Genomic DNA, 20,988 nt, shown 5'->3' with positions numbered 1-20,988 from the left:
ATATGGTTCACAGATAACACAACGTCTGCATTTCAATCACTCGTTTTCTCTTCCTGCTGCAGGAAATAAATCTTAAAGGGTCAGTTCCACAGTTTTCACAGGGGCTGTTTCTTCAGTGGACAGAAAGGTCCAATTAAAACTTTCTTTCCTCTTTGAGTCTCAGGAGAGAAATTCCTTTCACCTCCACTGTACTGGGCTGGAGACAGAAATCTCTGAGCAGCTTATCTCAGACCTCAGCAGATAAATGGTTCTCTAGCACCTGTAGAGAGAGGGTACAGGAGAAAATGTGCTTTTTCATCATTTGAAGTGAACTAACCCTTTTACTGGTTCCTTCTGCAGTGTGTCCCAGAGCACCTGTTGGCACCGCTGACATTCTGAGGTATGCAGCGGTCCTCTGTCTGTCCTGTAATATTCCCCTAACTTTGTCTTCATCAGGTGTGATGGACATCAGACGCTGCATGAACTCAACAATGTGTGAGTCAGTGAGCAGTCTCTCAGAGCATTAGCAGCCACACTGGACAGGATGATTTATCTGGCTCACACAGCTCACCGCCAGTTCCTGGGCCTGGTAGTAGGGTTCCTGGGGTGGATCGCCACCATGACCACAGCCGGCCTCAACGAGTGGCGGCTGTGGCAAGTGGCCGACGAGTCCGTCATCACCTCAGGCGTGGCCTGGGTGGGCATCTGGAGGGCGTGTTTCTACAGCCACGCCCTTCCCGAGATAGAGAACTGTCAGAGCATCAGCGTCTCAGACTCCTTTGTCCCGGTGGAGATCCCTGTGGCTCAGGTGCTGATGGTGCTGGCGGTGTTCTGCGGACTGGCGGGAAACGTCAGCGCTGCAGTGGCAATGAGGATGGTCTACTTCTCTGTGGAGGATCGTAGGAACATCAGGCTGGTCTTCGTGCTGGCAGGGACCCTGTATCTGCTCACGGGGATGTTCTCCTTGGTGCCGCTGGCGTGGAACATGAACTCTGTGCTCAAAAACAGCACCATAGACTTTCCTCCTGAGTTTTACCTCCCTGTGGCTCCTGTGAGGCAGCAGGTCGGCTCAGCCATCGGCGTGGGCATCTTTGCCTCCATCCTGATGTTCTTGAGCGGCCTGCTTTTCCTCTCCTACCAGTACGTGTGGCACACGCTGAGGTCCGAGGCCCCCAGAGACACCGGGGATTCGCTCCACGGCCCCTGGGCAGAAACGACCATGGCACACAAATCTGAGGTGCCAAATGGAGTAAACCAGGGCCGGGATAATCCTGCATTCCACAGCGAAGAAGTTTCATGATGGGAACAAAAACCCCCAGTGCTGCTGAATCAGTCACACTTTATGATTTTTAGTTTTACAGGATGTTACATCAAAATTCAACATTATCCAAACGACTGCTGTTAGAAAACAGCATGTCCTCCATGTTCAAGAACACTCCGGATTCATTACTAGTACATGAGACCGCATGCATTAGAGTTTACAAATGTACTTAGAGCACAGGTGAATCATAGTTCTTTACCCTGAGCACTGTAGCTGTGAAGTACATAAGAATCAATAAGAATCGATCTTTTAACCTACAGAAACTGATTGTTTGGGCTCTTGGGAGACAAGCTGTAACATAACACAGACATATTATCACCGTTTAACTTAACTGAACTCGTTAGCCAACACTCGCCTATTCACACATCCTGCAGGTAAGGAGCAACACTGGTGTTTACTTGGAGTTTCTGTCTTCAGGTTTCTGTCCACCTGATGAATATAAGTCCTGTATTCATGCTGCTTTTAGCTCTGTTTTGGTTTTTAGCTTCTGTTAGCTCCACCAACTGCTCCAATATGATCCCCAGCCTTTCTTTGTCTGTCTGGTGTTGGTGCTGTTGCACAGAGGGAGGTTAGAACTTTTTTGCCGGCTAAAAGCACGACGAGTGACACCTGTCACATACAAGTAGTCATGTGATCCATTATTAACATAAATACACTGATTACAGCGGCTTTAACATTGTACTGTAATATAATATATTGTGTCTGATATGATATGAGCTCCTGATGTCATGTCGAGATTCTGTTTTAAGTCCGTGTGAAGTGAGTAAAGCTGTAATAGACTGAAGTTACCAGAGTTCAGGGACTGATTCATATCTGCAGATGTTATAATAAACTTTATCTCTTCAGCGTTGACTGAATGTTGTGTGGAGTGAACAACCTGAAGGTTCCTGTAACGATCAGCACTATCACCACGCAGGCCGGGAGAGGTGACACAACATGCCAAGGTGTGGGATTCTGACGGGCCCCATGTGAGGAGGGATCTTAGCAGGTCAGGTTGACTGGGGGCCCCGCTCATGTGACCTGGGTAGGAGGCTGACGAGAGCAGGCATGTGAGTATGGAGAGGGGGCTGCCTCACAGTGGTGATTGTTGCCAGGGAAGGCATGCACACACACACACACACACACACACACTCTCTCTCACTGTGGCCCAGTGGCCCGCTGCACCTCTCTGGAGGCGGCTAGCTGCCGAGGAACAAAAGACGCTCTTCAGTCGAGCACAGCTCTCTGTCAAAAACACAAGTCCCAGAAGTGGATGAATGGTCGACCTGCTCCGACCACTTCAGGGAGGTGGTGAGGTGTATTATCACGGTCAGACGAAAAAAGGCCCATTTGGTGCCAGTAATCAGAGGATCCACTGAGACTGATTTAATAAAGTAGAACCAAATATTATTCAGGAACATTCCTCTAGATAAGAGATTTGGGAAAAATGTTTCAACAACTCTCTGTACATCCCTCCGTCTCCGTCTTCTCCACCCTCCCCCCTCTCTCCTGTACATTCCCCTCTGCAGATAAGCCTGACATAATACTCTGAGCTGGATATGTTTTATCTAATCTGTTAGATTAAGTCATCTACTCCATCAGTCATAACGAATAGTGGACGAACACTGATAAGACGACTCTCAGAGGAAGGCGGTCCCTACATTTAAAATCCATTAAGATGTCTCATATCAGAGTAAATAGTATTTTACCAAAAATCTGCCATAAGTTCCCAAAGATGAGATTTAAGTTCCCAAAGATGAGATTTAAGATCAGCTGATGCCATTTTATGAGCAGAAATTCTTTTATCTTCTTCAGAGATGCAGTCATCCTCTGATCAGGATCAGATAAGTGTGTTATCGTCTGTGTCATCTTCATGTGAAAAGTAACCACTGTCCCCCAGGTTTAGCTCTGAGTACATTTATCACAGCTATAAAATTTTCCATAAAAAGAATTTTATGATCTGCTTAGACAATATAACACACTGTCGAAGATTAAACCACAGGTTCCCAACCTTTCAGACATGTGACCCTTTCCAAAAACAGCACTTTGATATATATAATAAAGATCTTACCAGACCTCTGTGGCCTGCAACTCATCTCTGCCTGAGGCTAGAGGCTCTTTGATATTTTGAACTGTCCTTGCTGAGTCAGTGTTATAGATCTCCAACAGTAAACCAGCACAGTACTCAAACTGCTCAGATGGTTTCATTTACATCACAGTTTGAGGCTCATAAACTGAAAATGATCACAACATAAAAGTAAAGATTAGAATGGAAAAAATGAACACGCAGTTGTGTGTCAGAAACAGTTTTTTTCTGCTTTTCACTCCGTTAATCACAACACAACAAACGCAGATTTATCTGGTGACCCTTTGGAGATCCTGACCCCCGGTCCTGAAACAACTGGACTAAACATTCAGATTTTATGCAAAGTAAGACTCTGAATGCAGGACCTGTTCTGGTGCAAGAGAATTTTTACTTTGTTGTCCTGGTATTTTTAAGTTTTAAGTTAAGGTTGTTCTAGCAGCTTTACATTTCAGTAGTAAAATAAGTCCAGTATCTTATGAGAGATAACTCTAAATGTTCTCATGTCAAATTAAACACATAAGAGGATTACTTTAAGGTGCGGGAACATTATCATGTTTGTTCATCTTTTATCAGTTAGCTGAGCAGCGGAGCGCTGATTTCACAAAACTGTGATTTCCCACCTGTTGCTCTGAATATGATATCTTATCAAAGCCTGAACTCAGGATTGGATAATCTCCATCTGACCCGTCAGAAGACAGGGCCACGTTACGGTTAGCCGTCTTCAAAGACAGTGCGGCCCTGTGAGACGTTTACTTATCAGCCCCTCAGAGCAGGCTTGTTTGTTTGCAGTCGGACGCATTTAGACTTGATTCCTCGTGAGAAAAGGACGCGCCACTTCCCAGCCCCACAGCAGTCGGGCCTTATGGTAATCAAAACGAACATCTCGTCAGTTGTTTTCACTGCCTCCCCTGCTGATAGCTGCCCTCACCCTGGGAGACACGGGGCCCTCCCTGCAGCCTGTGTGGCGTCAGAGGATAGGAGGGCGCCTCTCCAGCTTGCTCCCTGCTCTCTGGCTCGGTGAGGCCTGACAGAACCACCAGCTGTTTAGAAGTAAAGCCCGTCATGTCTTGGACCCCTTTTGGCAACATATGCGTCTGTGACAACATCATTATCTCTCATTAACTTCATTCTATAAGAGCTAACTCCACAAAACCATCATCATCATCATTAGTTTTACAAATCATCCTGATTCCACGCAACAACACATTTATGTCACTGTACCTGTGTGTATGTAAATGACACAGACAGATTTGGAGAGCAGAGAGAAGCGGCGCCCTCTGACCTTTGGCAAATTTGTGTAATTATGTCAAAGCGAGAGCCACAAGGGCAACCTGTTCTACATTCTTCACAGTACACGCTGCCCATTAAGGCATTCATTAAACACAGCTTAGCTCAGCGAGTGACCAGGAAATCTGATGGAATTAGTCTCAAGCTGTGTTTCCACCGCCGCAGACACACCTGATGAACCAAGGCGGCTGTTTTCAGTCCCCCCCCCCCCCCCACCCTCCGGCTCAGCTTGTCGTCTGGTTAGAGGGACCGCTACAGACCAAAATAGGTTGTGGCTTTGTGTGACTAATGGGAAGCTGGATGATGAAAGAGCAAAAGAGCAGCCATTATTTCCACCTCTGACATAACTGAAGACAAACCAAGTCATTTCTCTGTACGGATTCATGTCACTGCCACTCAGGATGTCAGTACTTTATGTTATGTTACTGATTGATTTGTGGTTCAGGTCAGTTTATCGAGAACCTGGTTCTGTTCTGATTTAGTCTTTTTCATCAACACATCATCGTTTCCAGCATATTCTACAAGAACATTACAATTTTTTTTAAATGCAAAAAAGACACAACTTTTATAATAGAATTTGAACAGAAGTCTTTATGTGAATCATCTGAATGTGCTGCACATTACAGCACAAAAGCAGACGTAACCAGGCACAGAACAAATGTGCTCGCTCTGTGTTTTAGTATCAAGAATAACTTACAATCACAGCATCTTTAAAGCTAATTAATAAAACTAATTTTCTTGTACATCAGAAACTATGAGACACTATATTTGTCTTTGTTGGTATTGATAAAAGAGAGATCTTGAAGAAGTCCCAGAATAAGGAATATAAAGCTTTATCTTATAAAACATATCTTTAAAAAAATATTCATTTTCACTGGTCACAGCAGGTCGTCTTAAAATCGAATGTTTGATTGTGCAGTTGAATCATTTGAAGTAACTGAGAGATAACTGTGTAAAAATGTCACTGTTTCACTGAAGTGCTGACGCGACCCTCGTACAGTGCAGTGTCTCCGATAGAAAACCAGATATTTACATCTTTGTTTTAAAGCAGGATGAAGTGCAGTTCTACAGTTGATTGTGTTGTGCTGTCTGTCTACATACAGTTCAATATTTTGTGCTTCATCCCTTAAACGTACTCTGAGCGCTTCCTGAAGTTAACATCTGTGCTCATCACCTGGTACCTCCGCTGCAGCGCAGGCTGAGGCTCCACCTGTGAACACATGCAGGAGGTGACCAGGAGCAGCCCGGCCACGATGAGAAGAAATCCTCCCGCCCAGCCACAGAACAAGGCATCTCCAAACTCCCATCTTGGCACCACATCCGGTACTTTATCATCAAAGAAATGTATCACAGCTAAATGGGCCATGTAGGACACGGGGATCAGACACAGCAGCCCAGAAACCATCCCCAGCACCCCTCCGATGATGGTCAAAGTCCTCTTGGTTCTACAGCCTCCGTGTTCTTTACAGCTGTTGACCAGGTAAAGTCCAGGCGTAGCCACCAGGATTCCCAGCATGCCCACAGCGAGGGAAGCGCACATGAGGATGCGGGCCAGCTTGAGGTCACTGGAGAGGCCCAGCAGGGAGTCGTAAGCTCTACACTCCATGCCCCCGACATCCTGGACCACGCAGGTCTCCCACAGGCCCAGCTCGTAGCTCTCTACAGGCAGCAGCGCAGTGGACATGGTCAGCCACTGCGGTAAGATGGTGGTAGTTAAAGCGCACAGCCACGCTCCAACGTAGAGCAGCATCCCCAGCAGCTCCAAAGCACAGGCGCACGTGTCCATCCCGCTCTCTCTGGCCTCCACGCTTCACAGAGCCACAAGAGTTCTTCTTCTTCTGTGGAGAGGCCTGCTGATGTCGGGTCGGCACAGAAGCTGCTCACAGCACCTGATAATTGGAGTTGACTGTTCGGTCTCTGGGCTCGGAGCTCTTTCACAAACAGTTCCCACTCAGAGGAGCACACATCTTCTGCTGCAGGGAGGAGAGGGGGCCCGTTCGGCCCTCCCCTTTGTGGTCCTCCTGCTGCCGCTGCTGTGCCAATGGGCAGCAGAGGCAGAGATGATCGGGCTGCCACAAGATCCCTGTCAAATGCTTTGTTCTATGATAGCGGGACACAAGGGATGTCATTAGATGTAGACAGGACATTATTTTTATGTTGACAAATGCTCCCTGGTGTCCATTTTTGCCTCCTGTATGTCCTCAGAGAGACAGCAATTTCAGCATGTAAGTAAACAAACACATCAGACAGTAAAGCCAGGTTATTATTTATGTACAAATGCCAGACAAAGATAAGCTTCTCAAAAGCTGAGCTGCCTCCAGAGATACAATAAACGTGTGATTAAGATCAGCACTTCTTATTACAGCACTTATAATGTCCTCATACCTCACAGGCATGTATGGTCTACTCTTATCATAAAGACACTCACAACCAGGACCTTAATTAATTTATTATCTATGAAATAAAATAATATAAGTTTACTCCATGATTATTGAGATTGATTCATATTTCTAATTTAAAAAAATAATACATGTTAAATTAAGAAAAAAAAGATGATGTTCATCAGTTTGGGACAGCTGCTGTCAGAGTCAGGCTTTCTGCTGCATGTGACAGAAACAGTGCAGCTTATTGTGTGTTCTCATGTGAACACGACACGACAGCCTGTGGGAAATAGATGTAGGAGGCTATAGATCAAAGCTGTGATGTGAGAAAATGTTTCCCAGCTACACACACACACACACACACACACACACACACACACAAACAACTCTACACAACCACAAACAAACACGCGAACAAAAATGCACAGATAAAATCCGCAGCCTTCTAAACTCCTCCTCCTCCTCCTCTGGAGAAGAAAGCGCTCAGCTGACTGCAGAGACGTCCCGACAAAGGCTCCACGTTTGTTGGGTCGCACACATGCACACACACAATCTGGGACGAGGCTGCAGCAGGGTGCACCGGTCTGATGCACCGGGGGCTGGAAGTCTCAAAAACACAGCTTTAGAAAAAAAAACATCTCCTCTGTGACACAGATGAGAAAAAGTGTGTTTTTCTCAGTCACTACCTGTCTGACAACAGAAATGCTCACTCACTGGAAACTCCCCTTGAATTTCATGTCACACTGAACTTCAGCAACTGAACCAGACACTTGAGGAAAACTATGAGGAAATAAGTTGTCATTGTTGTTGTAGTTCCTTCTGGTCACAGATAGAGGTCGACAAAGGTCCTGGATCACCCAAAAGATCAAAAAACACACAACGTGCTTTTATTATATTTTATTATATTTATGAATGTTTTATTTTATCATTTATCAATATGGTGTCTCTATTGATATAACTTTGTTTTATCTTGTCTCTTATGTTGTGTTTTACCTCTGTCCTCAGAGTTTATTTATTCCATTTCCTATCACAGTGGCCATGAAGATATAAAGCCCCGTGGCTCCGACCCTTGAACTGGATCAGAGAGCTGAAACTGTAAAACCGGCTGCCTTTTATTCTTTGGCACTCTCTGCACCTGCTCACTGTGGGGCCCTGTTCCAGGTGTGAGGACGAAGAACCAGGCTCGTAGGGTCCAAACACTTCACAGAGACTGAGAATTCAACACCGCTCTGTCACAGTCTATGCATTTGATTTAAACTGGATGAATTAATGCATGCAGTTTTTTTTTTTTTTTTAAATTGGATATTTGCAGTTAGTGAAATTCACAGATTCAGATTCACGATGCTGCTGTTTGTGTGGTGGACAGCAGGTGGCGCTGTCGCACCGCCGGAGTAACCCTGCAGTCAACAGTACAGCCCGGGTTTGTCACTGAGGCCAGGGGGGGGAGTTGTCCGTGGATTTAAATTAAAGTTAAACGCGTGCTAACGACTGACCTGTTCCCGTGATATCCCCTGTTCATTTAATAATAATAATAATAATTATTATTATTATTATTATTATTATTATGTATTGTATGAAGTTACAGGCCGGTGAAGTCCTGTGAGTCCACAGGTTGTTTGAGCGTTAGTTTGTTTGTTTGTTTTTGGGGGTTTTTATCCACCTCTGGTCTCTGAAACGTTAAAAACACGTTAAAAACGCGTTTTTAACGCTGTTTTCGCAGCGACATGAAAGTTTAATGAAAGCGCTGAGCTCTGAAGTTTCCCCATTGGACGGAGGAGCTGGCTCCGTCGTACGTCCGACCACTTATGCAAATCCGCTCTCGCCGAATATGGACACGGAGGAATGAAATATGGTGGAGGAGGCGAACATGGAGGACCGAGGACCGTGAGAGCGCAGCGGCGGTGTTTCGTCGGGGTTTGTGAGAAGAAAAGTGGATGTACCGCCGGTGGGACGTTTTCAGAGGACGACCTCGGCGGAAACTTTTCGTGTTTGCGTCTCTCTTCTTTTCGCGGACAAGTGCGTCGAGGCAGAGTTCGCTGTAATGCAGTGAAGAGCGACTTTTTCGGGGGGATAAAACGCAGGGCAGGGGGCTTCTGCCCTCTCACCATCCCGACGCTATGCCGTGGGTCAGCGGCGGTAAGCGGAGAGAGAGCTCGGAGCTGCCGCTGCCCGCGGGCTGGGAGGAAGCCCGGGATTACGACGGCAGAGTGTTTTATATCGACCACAATACCCGGCAAACTTCATGGATTGATCCCAGAGATAGGTACGTTAAAGGCCCGGGAGAGCTGGGACTACACACACATCCACACACAGTCATGTTAATTCAACAAGTACCATAACTTACAGCGGGGGAGATGCCAGGGCGGCTGGAAGGGACGGGGAGGGGGAGGGGGGGGGGGGGGGGGGGGGTGGCAACGACGGCTACAAGTGAAGGCAGTTTTGCTTTGTTTGTTTTTTGGGGGCCGGGGCAGTAAATTGCCCCCCAATCCCTTTAATGTGAGGCGAGGATGCGGTGGATATTGTCCGCACGGCCGATGAATCAGCTGAGATTTGGCAGCAGTTGAGGCCTCACCACCTCTGCCAGAAGTTCCCCATGCAAACACGGGATGTAACGCCCATGGTCACCCACCGTGCAGCGGCCCCAGATAATATTTACCCCGCTTTGTGTCTTTAAACGTTAAAATCTGAGGGTTCCTGTGTGTTAGAAAGGACACGGGATCAGAGAGCAGATCAGCCTTTCCGGTTTGTTGTGTTTCAGGGGAGGTGGGTATCAGACTGTACTCAGGGCACTGCATTCAAACCCTGACGGTCTGGTCACCTGAGTTTTTACTGATCTGTCTCCATCATGAAAGAGGAAACTGAAATGTCTGTCTCAAACCTCAAGTCATTCCAGGCTCCGTGGATTTATGACTTCCAGTGACCTGAAACATTCCTGGTTCACACACCGAGCACAGGAACCTGTTGTTATCCAGCTCCCCTTTCCTTTTCATACAAAGACACATCCATGAGTCCAGCAGTGTGTCAGGTAGTCTGCTCGATAACGTAGCTGTCCCTATCAAAATGATCCCTTCAAGTGTGTGTGTGTGTGTTTCACTGGATCTGAGAATGGAGGGTAGTAAGGCAAGAGCTTTAAACTCCAACTCCCAGAAATCTTTGGGAAAATATGTGAGGAATGCTAGTTGGGCCACTGGGAAAGCTGCAAGGATGTGCTTTTGTGGGGACTGGGATTTCACCAACCCAGAAACAGGCTCAATCAGGCATTCAAAGCAGACTTTGTGAGATTACTGGGAATTATTCTAACTCTGCTGCATGATGAGGGAAAGGCAGAAATTCACAAAAACAACACTCCCGAGTACGTTAGACGCGAGTTCGGCCCGAATTTCCATCTCTCTGAGGAACTTTGTTGAAAACCCATGTGTGTGGCTGCGCGCAGCACATTTTAAACCAGATTTCTTGCAGCTGATTTCAGCAGTAGGAATGCAGTAGCTGCATGTAATCTAGATAAGAGAAACCTGATTTCCTTCGAGGCCCCCCTCCTCCCAGCAAGTTGATTAACCATTGTTATGTGAAGCTGACAGCATTTTCACAAGACCTGCGTTTGAAGGGAGAACTCCGGGGCTTTGTGTTTGCATGACTATAGAATGTTTTCTGCGTTTGTTCTGGTGCTGCTCAGTGATTTATAAACCATCTCTGCCAGAGGAATGTCTGTCACCACCTGATACTGACTCTCCAATAAATCACATTACTACACAGCGCTAAAAGCTGACTTTCTGCGAACATGCAACAGATACAAAGAGGTGTCAGCTATGCGGTCGGTGTTGGTGCACTTTGGAAAAAAATGTAGTTCCTTCCATCAGCCGCATTTCAGTGCACTGTTTGCATGCCACTGAGGCACGGTGAGGATGGCAGGAGCAGAGAGATGAATGCAGCGATGATAAGAGTTTCATACTTTTCCCCGTCGAGGCCCGATTTGACAGCTGCTCTGTTTAAGTACAACAAAAATCAAAGGCTGACTGATTCAGGATTGCTGTCTGGTAAGCCAGAGACTTGAGAGAAGAAACCAAGTGATTGTGATCAGATTCCTCAGACGTGTCGAGTGGAATCAGAAAAATGAACCAAATGCAGTCAGGTGAAGGCTGTAAGCAGCTCACCAGACAGGGAGGAGAACAGCTGTCTTCTTCTTCTGACAGGCCAATCTGCAGAATGTTTCTCTTGAATAATTGTTTGGTCTGTAAAGTCCTGGAACATGCTGAGAAATGCCCCATCACCATTTCCTAAAGCCCAAGATCACATATCCAAATGTCTCGTTACGTCTGACCAACAGTTTCCTGTCCTGAGAAAACCAGCAGCTGTCCACGTTTCAGATGTTTCTAACAGTGATTTGTTCGACATTCTCGTTTAATAACGGACTTAAACAGTTGCAAAAGTTGTTTCCATTTAATTTCTGTCAATCAATCACTCAGTTAATAGACTAATTGTTTCAGTTACAGTTCATTTTGATCACAGGAAGGGAAATTTTTTTTGCTGTGGCTGAATTGGAAAATGTTACCCACACAGTATTTGTTGGGCCTTAGTTTTGGAGACTGACATGGCAAATGGTAAAAACTAAAACGTGCCTGATTTGGCAGGTATCAGACTCATACTTTGGGGCGTAATATGTCCTCAGCAGCGCCTCTTGAACTCTTGATGCTCAGGAAACAAAAGCTGAGTACAACGGCTTGTACGGACACCTTGTGTATCACTGCTGAGTTCAGGTACCAGCATCCTCTGACCTGACGTGTTGCGCAGCTCGCTGCCAGGGTCGTCCGATGTGTGTGAGCCGCAAGTCTGCTGACCCGCGGAGAGGCGTGTCGGTGATGGATTACAGCCTAATCGCTAAAACACAAGAGCCATTGAGCTGAAACATGATCGTCGGTGATGATCATGATGTGCTGTAACGGAGCGCCGTATTAGCCAGAGTTCAAGGCTGCTCCCGCTGCTACGTCTGACGTCTGCAGGCAGGAGGGAAGCTGGATGGAGCTGTTTTGTTTGGATGACAGCGTGTAGTGAAAACTTGGATGGATGTGTGAATGCGGTGCTTCTGTCAGTCGACGTGTGGCTGGTGCTAATTCAGAAGAACAGAATCTTGTTTGTCACAGCTATGATGTGACCTAACTTTTCAGAACAAACGTGGAACCATCCACATCCGCCCGGTGCTCCCTGCGTTCACCCTTGATAATGATTATATCTTGGAGGACGGTGGATACCTTGAGCAGCTCGGGGCAGCCCTGCCAGCTCCTGCAGGGAAGCCGAGCTGTTCTCTGGGGCTTTTTTGTTACAGTGGAATGAGCGTTATGTCAGGCATGCCTACGCTAATGCCCAGGGGCTCTGCCTGCTCGCGGCCCCAGACAAAGCAGCAGAACAGAGGCAGTTCCCACGTGTCTGCCTCCTCCTCTCCATCCTGGGCCCTGTAGGCCTCCTTTATTAGCTCTGTTATGCAACAGTCATGGCCGGCCTGCCGCTCAGCAAAGGGAGGCCTTTATACTTGGTCACAAAGCACACCAAATTCAATTATTCTGGAAAGGGTGAGCTGTGTTTCCAGCACCGAAAGGTTATTCACATGCGCTGAACCCCGCTGTTATTTTGCTTCCCCCAGTGTTTTCATTATGATGGCTCTTTTTTGTCTTTGGGTGGGGGGAGGTTCCGAACATGCCATTGCTTGATCCGGTGTCATTTTGCCGTATGTGTTTTCTGTGCTCTTTTCCACGAGCAGACAACGTGCTTGTCTTCAGCTTCCACCTCGCTGCTTTCTCTGGAAGTGCAAACGGCTTTCCTCCAGCAGCCAGTGTTACAGGCGTGTTGCTGCCTTTGATGTCCAGCTGATCCAGCTGACTACCCACAGTTTTGGATGAATTACAACAATAAAGACACTTTTTAAAAGCTTAGATGTTGCTTTGCATTGGTTGTGTGTGTGTGTGTGCTGGTGGCTCTTCTGAAGCAGCTATAGTCAGCAGCCAAAGACTGTAGGCTGTTTGTGTTTTGTGTGTATATTGTGAAGAAAGCTACCTAAACAGGACATGCCAGGCTCAGTGGACCAACCTCCAGCTTTTTGCCGCCATTGTTATGCTTTCCCCCCCCCCCCCCCCCCCCAACCATTGTCGACAAACACCGGCTCTACTTGTTTGGTGTGTGCGTTTCTGTACTTGACACCTTCTTGGCAAAACTTTTTAAAATCCCAAACAAACTGTTAGAGGTGAGAAAGAACTAAAAATCCTCTTTTTGCTGTAATTCAGCAGCTTGTTGCTGAGCTTATAGTTTAGTGTGACTTTTATATAAAACAGTATAATGTAGGCACTAATGCACAGAGCAGGGGGGTGTGGTCGCTTTGATTTTATGATGTTTATGATATATGATGTTGTAATCATTTATATAATGACAGTAGGTGCTAAGCTCTGTGCTAAGCCAAGCTAACTGGCTTCTGGCCGTAGCTTTATATGAACTGTGCAGCAGGACTGAGCGATTTATCGTTTCCTGATCGAAAGTGCGATTTCGGACAGCGCGATCACGTGATCGCCAAAGCTGCGTGTTGTTGTTTTGTTTTGGTTTTTTTTGCAGTGCTCCTGACTGATCCAGGATCTGCCGTGTCCACTATTTTACACACACGTGCCGTCGCCCTACCTGCCGAGCTCACCGATCAGAGGCGGCACGCTGTGCGCGTGCACAGGTCACGCTAACGCAATCAGTATCACCTGCTCCACCTGCCGCTTCGTTAGTGAAACGGCTTCAGCTGGAGCAGAAGCGGAGCGACGGGATTCAATCCCCCGAGGAAAAAAACAGCACGTCGCTCATTTGGGAGTAACAGGATCAGGTACCGTGCAAAACCTGTCGCGCTGAAGTAAAGCAACGTCCAGCGGAAACAGCCAGTTTATACCTGATAAATCACCACAGGTGTTTGCATGACGGAAAAGTTCCGGTGAGTCTCGCGGAAACGATGCTCGGGCCCGAAGCAGCAAACAATTACAATACAGCACGTTTTACCAGCGTAGCTCCGAGTGATAAGAGCAGCCGAAGACACCGGGAGATAAGGCTGTTGGGCAAGATCATTTGGTAACTGATGAATTTTGTTTTTCTTATCATTAATTATTTAACTTTTTTATTGTTTTGTATTTTATTTAACTTTTTTAACACAGTAAAGGATTTTTTTGCACTACTTAAGACAGTAAGAAGTTAAGACAGTCAAAGATGCTCTTTTAGTTCTTCATTTATAGAATGTACCTGCATGTTTCCTGTTAAATGCATTTGAAATCAATTCTTAACTTTAGTTTTCATTCTTGCATTAGAGCAATGGCATTTAATGTTTTAATGGTATGATGTGGTTTTCTGTCATGTTTGTAAATGTCACTGTACGTTGTGAATATTACACTGAAGCTTGATTTGAAGAAAACCGTGAGTCAAATCGAAATCACGATATCCGCCAGAAAAATCACAGTTAGATCTTTTCCTAAAATGGTTCAGCCCTGCTGTGCAGACATGAGGGAGGACGGCAGGCATGGTATCATGCTTCACATCTAACTCACTGCAAGAAGGTGAATAATTGTTGAACTGCTCCTTTGAAATAGTGTTACTCCTCCTTTAGATCAAAGATCGTAGTCAGCCCTGTTGTAAGAAAGTGTTAGAGCATCACTGAGTTGTATGAAGAGATTTTTAAACGCTTAAATCTGTTGTATCTGTGTGATATAGTCAGGAAACTGTCCTTTTAGTCCCAGATGAGACAAGCCTGTCCCACGTGTCCAGACGCTGTCTAAATGTGTACCGAGACAGCGATGTCGGTCTACTTATAGAGACCTATTTCTATAAGATTCAACACATAATGGGAGAAGCGGGTGTCTGTCCGTCTGTCAGTCTGTCAGCTGCTTCAGGCTCTGGCTCTGAAACGCTGCACCAGGCGTGCAGAGAGGCTGGACATAAATGACATTCCTCCCAAAGTTGTTTTCACATTTCTTTTTTAACACAGAATGGAATTTTTAGGCCAACAACACTTGTGGCCTTTTTTTTTTTTTTTTCCTCAGAGGCTGCGTCTGCCGCCCCCTCCACAGAGGAGCTCTCGCTGTGGGAATGAAAACAGGTGATGTTTGTGGTGCAGATTGTGAGTTAAAACGGGAACGTGCAGACGTTTTCCTCTCGCTGTTGTCAGAGTCACCACGCTTGCCGTATTTTTCGGTCTCGTGTGCGATGCCTGTCGTCCAGAGGTCAAGCCTCAGGTCTTATTTGTGGACTTCAGCAGCTGGTTTACTGGAGTGATAAAAATCTTTCAGTGGTTGGATGAGTGCGTTGATTTCTCTTTGAGGTGTCCAGCTCTGTAACAGTCCTCTGACTTTATCTGTTCTCTCGCTTTAGTGTTTGGTTTATTTATACAGTGAACCGTCACACAATCAAACACCAGTGTCAGAAATGTGTCCCATGTGCAGTCCTACGCTGGGAAGCCTGCAGTGGGCTGTGGTGACAACTTGTCTAAATTAACACATTTGGTGGAGTAATCAACGACATTTTTAATTTAATATGAACTGACTGAACTGTTTGAGAGACGGCAGCGGCAGGAGTGTCTCCGAGTTGTGTCAGCTGCTTGAAAACATGTGGCTGTCAAGTCTTTGTGAGCTCATTGTGGTCACGCTGAAGAATAGTAACCCAAATCCAGGCTCCTAAAACCCGGCTTCTGGGCTTCTGTAATTGATCGTAACAAGGAATATTATTTTTGCAGAATCTGCTGTTTGGGACATTTTAATTGTTGTGGTCGAGAAACAAAGGCTGAGGAGCTGGTTGGGATGACCAGACCAGACGAGGTCCAACGGCCCCAGACTCCAGTTTCACATGCCTTTTCCATGCAGCAGCCAGTCGCCAGGCAAAGGCGGAGGTGGGGGGGTGGCTTCAGATAGAAATATCCTCTGGGACACCCCAGGATGGCACAGATTATTCTAGAATTAGCAAATGTCTTTGACAACTAAATATATTTTGCTGGGAAGTCGTGAGACACAGGAAGGCCCAGCAGCATTTCAGTCCTCCACAGCTGAACATGCCTGCCATTCTGTCAGTCTCTCTTTTTTCTATTTCAGATATCTGTCTCATTTTCCGTTTCCTCTCAGACTGAAAGAGGATCCCCTGAGAGTGTGAAAAAATTTAGATGAAAAATTATTAAACACTCATTTACTGCTGTAATTTGTGCTTTTTTATGCTTTTGTGTACAAAAATAGCTTGAGTTACATTAAGAGGCAGGGCTGCAAACATTAAGTATTTTCTTTATCGTTTAATCTTCTGACTATTTCACTCCAGTTTCTGGAGCCGGAGGTGATGTCTTCGTATGTCTTGTTTTGTCAGACCAACAGTCCAGAGCTCAAAGACATTCAGTTTGGAATAATGTGAAACAGAGAAAAGCAGCAAATCCTCACTTTGACGGGGAAGCTGGAACCAGAGAATGTCAAACTTGTTGCTGATTAATTTCTCACCGATTAATCAGCTGATCATTTCAGCTCTAATTAAAACCTCATCAAAGTAAACCTGATATCTGGTGTTTATGTTGCAGTGCAACAGAAGAGCAGGCAGATTTGACCCAGGTCATGAAGATGAGTCTATAGTCATGATAACATGTACGTGGACCTGTGATTTCAGCTCAGTTCTGATGTCAGTATGCTCACAGTGACAATGCTAACATGCTGATGTGAAGCAGGTGTAATGTTTACCATGTTCACCATGTTAGCATGCTAATAGTTTCTCTTTGGCACTACAAAGTAGAGCTGAGGCTGATGGGAAGATATTTGGCCATAAACCAAACTATTTATGTTTGTATACAAATACAAATTTGAACTAATGACAGCACTAGATGAAAAGTGAAGGGAACAGTCGTCCTATAGGAGCTCCATAATAATCTGATAGGAATAATTAGTTATTATAAAAGTCGGTGTTTAGCCTGTCATGGCACAGCTGAGCATCGGACCTGGATCTGTTGGGACAGTTTGACAGCGTCAGCATGTCCAGGGTCAGTCTGACACAGTTATTTTACTGTCTCGCTCTCAGGTAAAGCGCTGATTGATAGGAATGATCACAGAGATGTGTTGTGCTTTGCTGTAGGGTTCAGATTTTATAGAGTTTCAAAGGGTCCCATCAAAAAAAACTCATATCAACTACGGCTTCTTTTAGTTTCACGGTGTTGCGGCCGAGTCCTCTCTCTAAATGTGTGTCATCAGATCGCTCCTCTCCCGCTCTGTGCTGCTGTGTGTCCTCCTCTGTGTGAGTCCGCTGTGCTGTGCAGCGGTTAGTCTCCCAAGACCAAGACATGACTTGGAAAAACAGAGGCTGCTGTCACAAGACTGCACAACAAACCAAACATTCAGATATTCGGATTCAGATCTGTGAGAGGACATATTTTCCCCTCTGTCTCTCTTTCTCTCCCCGGGGAGGTCGGAGGGCAGTTAAGGACTAAAACTCCCCCTGACGTCACGCACCCTCCCATCCAAAGCTGCTTGTGGTATTCCCCTCTGTTTGTGTTTACAACCATTTCAGCGATATCACAAAAATATCAGAAGGACCACAATGTACGCGCTTTTTCTTAATACTGCGTCTTATTGTTATAATCCCTCTCATTCTCCTCCTTCAGTCATTATTTACATAAACCTGACGACAAAGCTGAAACTGCTCTGAGAGTTTTTTTTAAGTATGTACAAGTGCATTAGTGTGTGGACGTTTGTTTACCTTTATCAAACACTTAAGGCGGGAGAGTGTAGGGAGTGTGCCTGTGTTTGCCTCGTCCTTGTGCTTGGCTGCACGTGGCTCATGTGAGAGTCCTTTGTACACACTGTCACCGAGCTGCTGACCGTCTGCAGGAGATGTGTGCAGTTAATTGGTGCTTGTATAAACAGTTCTTTTTTTGGGAATATGTGAGTCTTTGTTCGGGCACTTATCTGCACGTTTCTAGCCGTGTGATGTGGAGATGTGGAGCTGAAACGATGAGGCAGCTCAGTTATTTGTCTGGTGGTTCATAAGCTGGGGAAAGGAACCACAGAGGGGGGTCACAGGATGATTCAAGTACAGAAAGAGGCACAAAAAACATTCTGCCTCATGAAGTTGTGTTGTTTACTTTTCAGAGCATATAACCTCTGAAATATGTGACCTTTGACGAGGGGTCATGAGGGTTTTAAATTGTCACAAGCCAAAAAGGTTGGAAACCACTGGATTAGTCAATTGACAGTAATGTAGTAGGCAGCTACTTGGATAATTAAATAAAAAGTTATTTTTTAAGCAAAAATGTCAAAAATATTGTGGTTCCACTTTCTTTTCTTTGAGTTCTGCACTGTTTGTATGCACAACAAGGCATTTGAAGACGTCACTTAGGGCTCTTTTTTAACTGCAGTGGGGATTTTTCACCGTTTTATGACATGTAAAAGACCATACAGTCACTCCATTTATAGTGAAAATAAGCATTTATGCAATTCAGCAACAGTGAAATCTCTATCCCTCTGCCCCGTCTCCAGAGCTTCATGGTTAATTGATGTTTGTCCCATAAAATCACACATTTATACATTTATACAGCCATGTCCTGTAATAAAAAGAAAATATATAAATACTTGTAAGTATTTGTGATCTACTTCAGTGACCGAGTTCATAAAAACTAACCACGATATCTCAGGCTGAGAATTCTGTCACAACAATAATTATAGGAAGAGATAATGAACGATAATATTGACTTTTCGTCCAGGCCTACATGCCACGCTGCACGTCAGCGTTCACGCCCGGAGAATTTCCCAAAAATGTGTGAAATGCAAAGGGAGTTTTGTTGAAGATATTTTTTTTTTACAAGCTAATGTCATTTATCATCAGCTATGGATAGCTTTGGCACACCCAGAGCTTTTCTTTCTTTTTTTTTCTTTTTTTTTTTTTTTTTTTAGTGTTTTGAGAAAAGAGGAGTATTTCTGTGTTTCCTACTAATTTGAATCATCAGCATGTGTCTCAGTACTACTGGTATATGTCTATAAACCACATGTTTGCAAACAAGTTGGAGTTAAGATCTAGTGTAGTTTGTCCTGAGTGCAGAGAGCTGCTGCTGCGTCTGTCTCCTGAGGAATGTGGTGCAGAATACCTCAGATACTCTGGGCTCCGGGCCGTCCCCTCATTGTATGCAGCAAGGCGACAGGATCAGGCCCCGTGCACCGTCTGCATTGTGAGCATACTGTGGTGGACGGGGTCTCTGTCACTGGGCCCCGTTTCATCTGTGCTGATTGATGGTAATCAGACAGTTACTGTCATCAGACCCACGGCTTCACAGGCTCACTGATTTGTGGAGATTAGTGGAGGTAGTCATGTGTCAGCCTGATGGCGTTAGTCAACATTATAGGCCAACACACTGAGTGTGCTGATGGGACATGCGTCCCCACGCAGGGGTTAATAAATCATTACACGGTGCTGCCTTTTAATGCTGAAATGTAATCCCTGCAAATTCAAGCTTTAAGAAGAAGGTTTTAGAAGAGCTGCCACGGCAAATTTCAGCTTGTGTGGTTTTATCCCATGAAATCAATAATATGTATGTTAATAATTTAACTGTAAATCCAGGTTTCACACAACGAAGAGTCAGATTTCACAGTGGAGTTTACAATCTCATGTTGTAACTACTGTATGTTACATGTGTTTATACACATACATATACAGGACTGCATTTAAATCTGAGCTGACCTTTTACTCATATATGAGCACACATATGAGTCTTTAGATTTCTGAAATTAGCTGCTGTATAAAGGCAGAGCAGGGAAAGGGTTTAAAGAATGGAATTCCACTAAAGTTGAAAGCTGCGATGGCGGTTACTGCTACTCTGCTAAGCTAACAGGCTAGTTACCTGTTTGTCATGGCTGGCTTTGCTATTTTTTTTCTCCATGACTGGATTTAGTTGTTGCCAAATTTACATGGGAAAACTAACTAAATTACCAAGATGTTAGCTCATCAAAATTGATGTATTTCAATGACAGGAAACTGTTAGAGGGCGCAGAGTAAGTACATTTAGTTTTTATCTCCAGCTAGCTTGTCTCTCACTTGGCTCTCTGGGTTTAGTTAGCTGTGTTGTTGCCTGTTTGGTTTGTTTTTTTTTAGCTGTGTAATGTTGTGATCACACTAATAATTATACGTTTTTATGGCATAAAAATAAATTTATATGGTAAAATAAAAGCCAGGTCAGATTCTGGTCTTCTCTAAATTTTCACTTGCTGCATTTTGGCTTTGGATGGCAGCTGTGGCCGGAGGGTTGGGATGTTTTAAACGATGTTGGGTCCGTGGGTTCAGGGAGAATAAAGGGTTTTTTTTTTGTTGTTTTTTTGTACTTTAAATGTCCTGTGCTAATCCTTAGGCGTTCAGCTGAAAGTTTGGGTCTGGGTGGTCAGTTAATTTTAAAAGTGTGCCGATAAAATGAAGTGACACATAAAAAAACACTGGGATATGAAGAACCACTAAAAGCTGTTTGTCATAGGAAGGAATGAGTTCTGTTGAACTAAGGGAAGCTTAAGAATCACAATCCCTCATTTACACCTCCTGAAGGTGTGTGTGCGCCGGGAAACAAAATCTGGGGCAGAGAACATTCTTTAGAACAAATGTTTTCTTATTGCTTCTTTCTCCTCGATTAACATAGAAAACACCTTTTATAAACTTGACAAATGAGGCAGAGCACCCTGTGGACCAGTCAGCAAGAACGGGAAGAATTACATAATATGGAAAACAGAAAACCAAATCTCTGTAAGCGCGTACAGTCGCATTCTGAGAGGGATGAAACGGATCTTTGCAGTCACCCTGTAAATCTGTCAGCGCTGTGTGCTTTAATTATCAGTATTACATCATAGACATTAGTATTTATAGGTGACATTATCTTTGATTGATATTGACGATGGGCACAGTGAAGATGAAAAGGAGGGGGGAGAGTTTGGAATCTGTGCGGGACACGTGTGATT

The 20,988-nt window shown here is 45.0% G+C and overlaps 3 protein-coding genes across 3 annotated transcripts in view; 2 read left to right on the top strand and 1 right to left on the bottom strand.

The window, feature by feature from the left end:
* The first annotated feature begins 523 nt into the window (after window positions 1–523).
* Window positions 524–1,279, top strand: cldn34a (claudin 34a). The gene has a single exon (XM_041040845.1). It carries the CDS (start codon window positions 524–526, stop codon window positions 1,277–1,279), a length of 756 nt encoding a protein of 251 aa, XP_040896779.1.
* Window positions 1,280–5,001: 3,722 nt separating this feature from the next.
* On the bottom strand, window positions 5,002–6,690 carry LOC121183490 (putative claudin-24). The gene has a single exon (XM_041040589.1). It carries the CDS (start codon window positions 6,436–6,438, stop codon window positions 5,779–5,781), a length of 660 nt encoding a protein of 219 aa, XP_040896523.1. The 5' UTR covers window positions 6,439–6,690; the 3' UTR covers window positions 5,002–5,778.
* A 2,165-nt stretch (window positions 6,691–8,855) lies between these two features.
* wwc3 (WWC family member 3) overlaps window positions 8,856–20,988 on the top strand; it is a 31,094-nt gene continuing 18,961 nt past the window's right edge. The window contains exon 1 of the mRNA XM_041039861.1: window positions 8,856–9,296. Within this exon, the coding sequence (XP_040895795.1) occupies window positions 9,151–9,296 (146 nt within the window). The 5' untranslated portion in view covers window positions 8,856–9,150. The remainder of the gene's footprint in view (window positions 9,297–20,988) is intronic.

Source organism: Toxotes jaculatrix, chromosome 6 (genome assembly GCF_017976425.1).
Source record: "Toxotes jaculatrix isolate fToxJac2 chromosome 6, fToxJac2.pri, whole genome shotgun sequence".
Taxonomy (NCBI): Eukaryota; Metazoa; Chordata; class Actinopteri; family Toxotidae; genus Toxotes; species Toxotes jaculatrix.
The sequence above is the reverse complement of the archived record's forward strand: the minus strand, read 5'-3'. Positions and strand labels throughout refer to the sequence as shown.

Coding starts and splice junctions, on each gene's coding strand:
- cldn34a (XM_041040845.1), top strand. CDS start 524: ATGATTTATCTGGCTCACACAGCTCACCGCCAGTTCCTGGGCCTGGTA.
- LOC121183490 (XM_041040589.1), bottom strand. CDS start 6,438: ATGGACACGTGCGCCTGTGCTTTGGAGCTGCTGGGGATGCTGCTCTAC.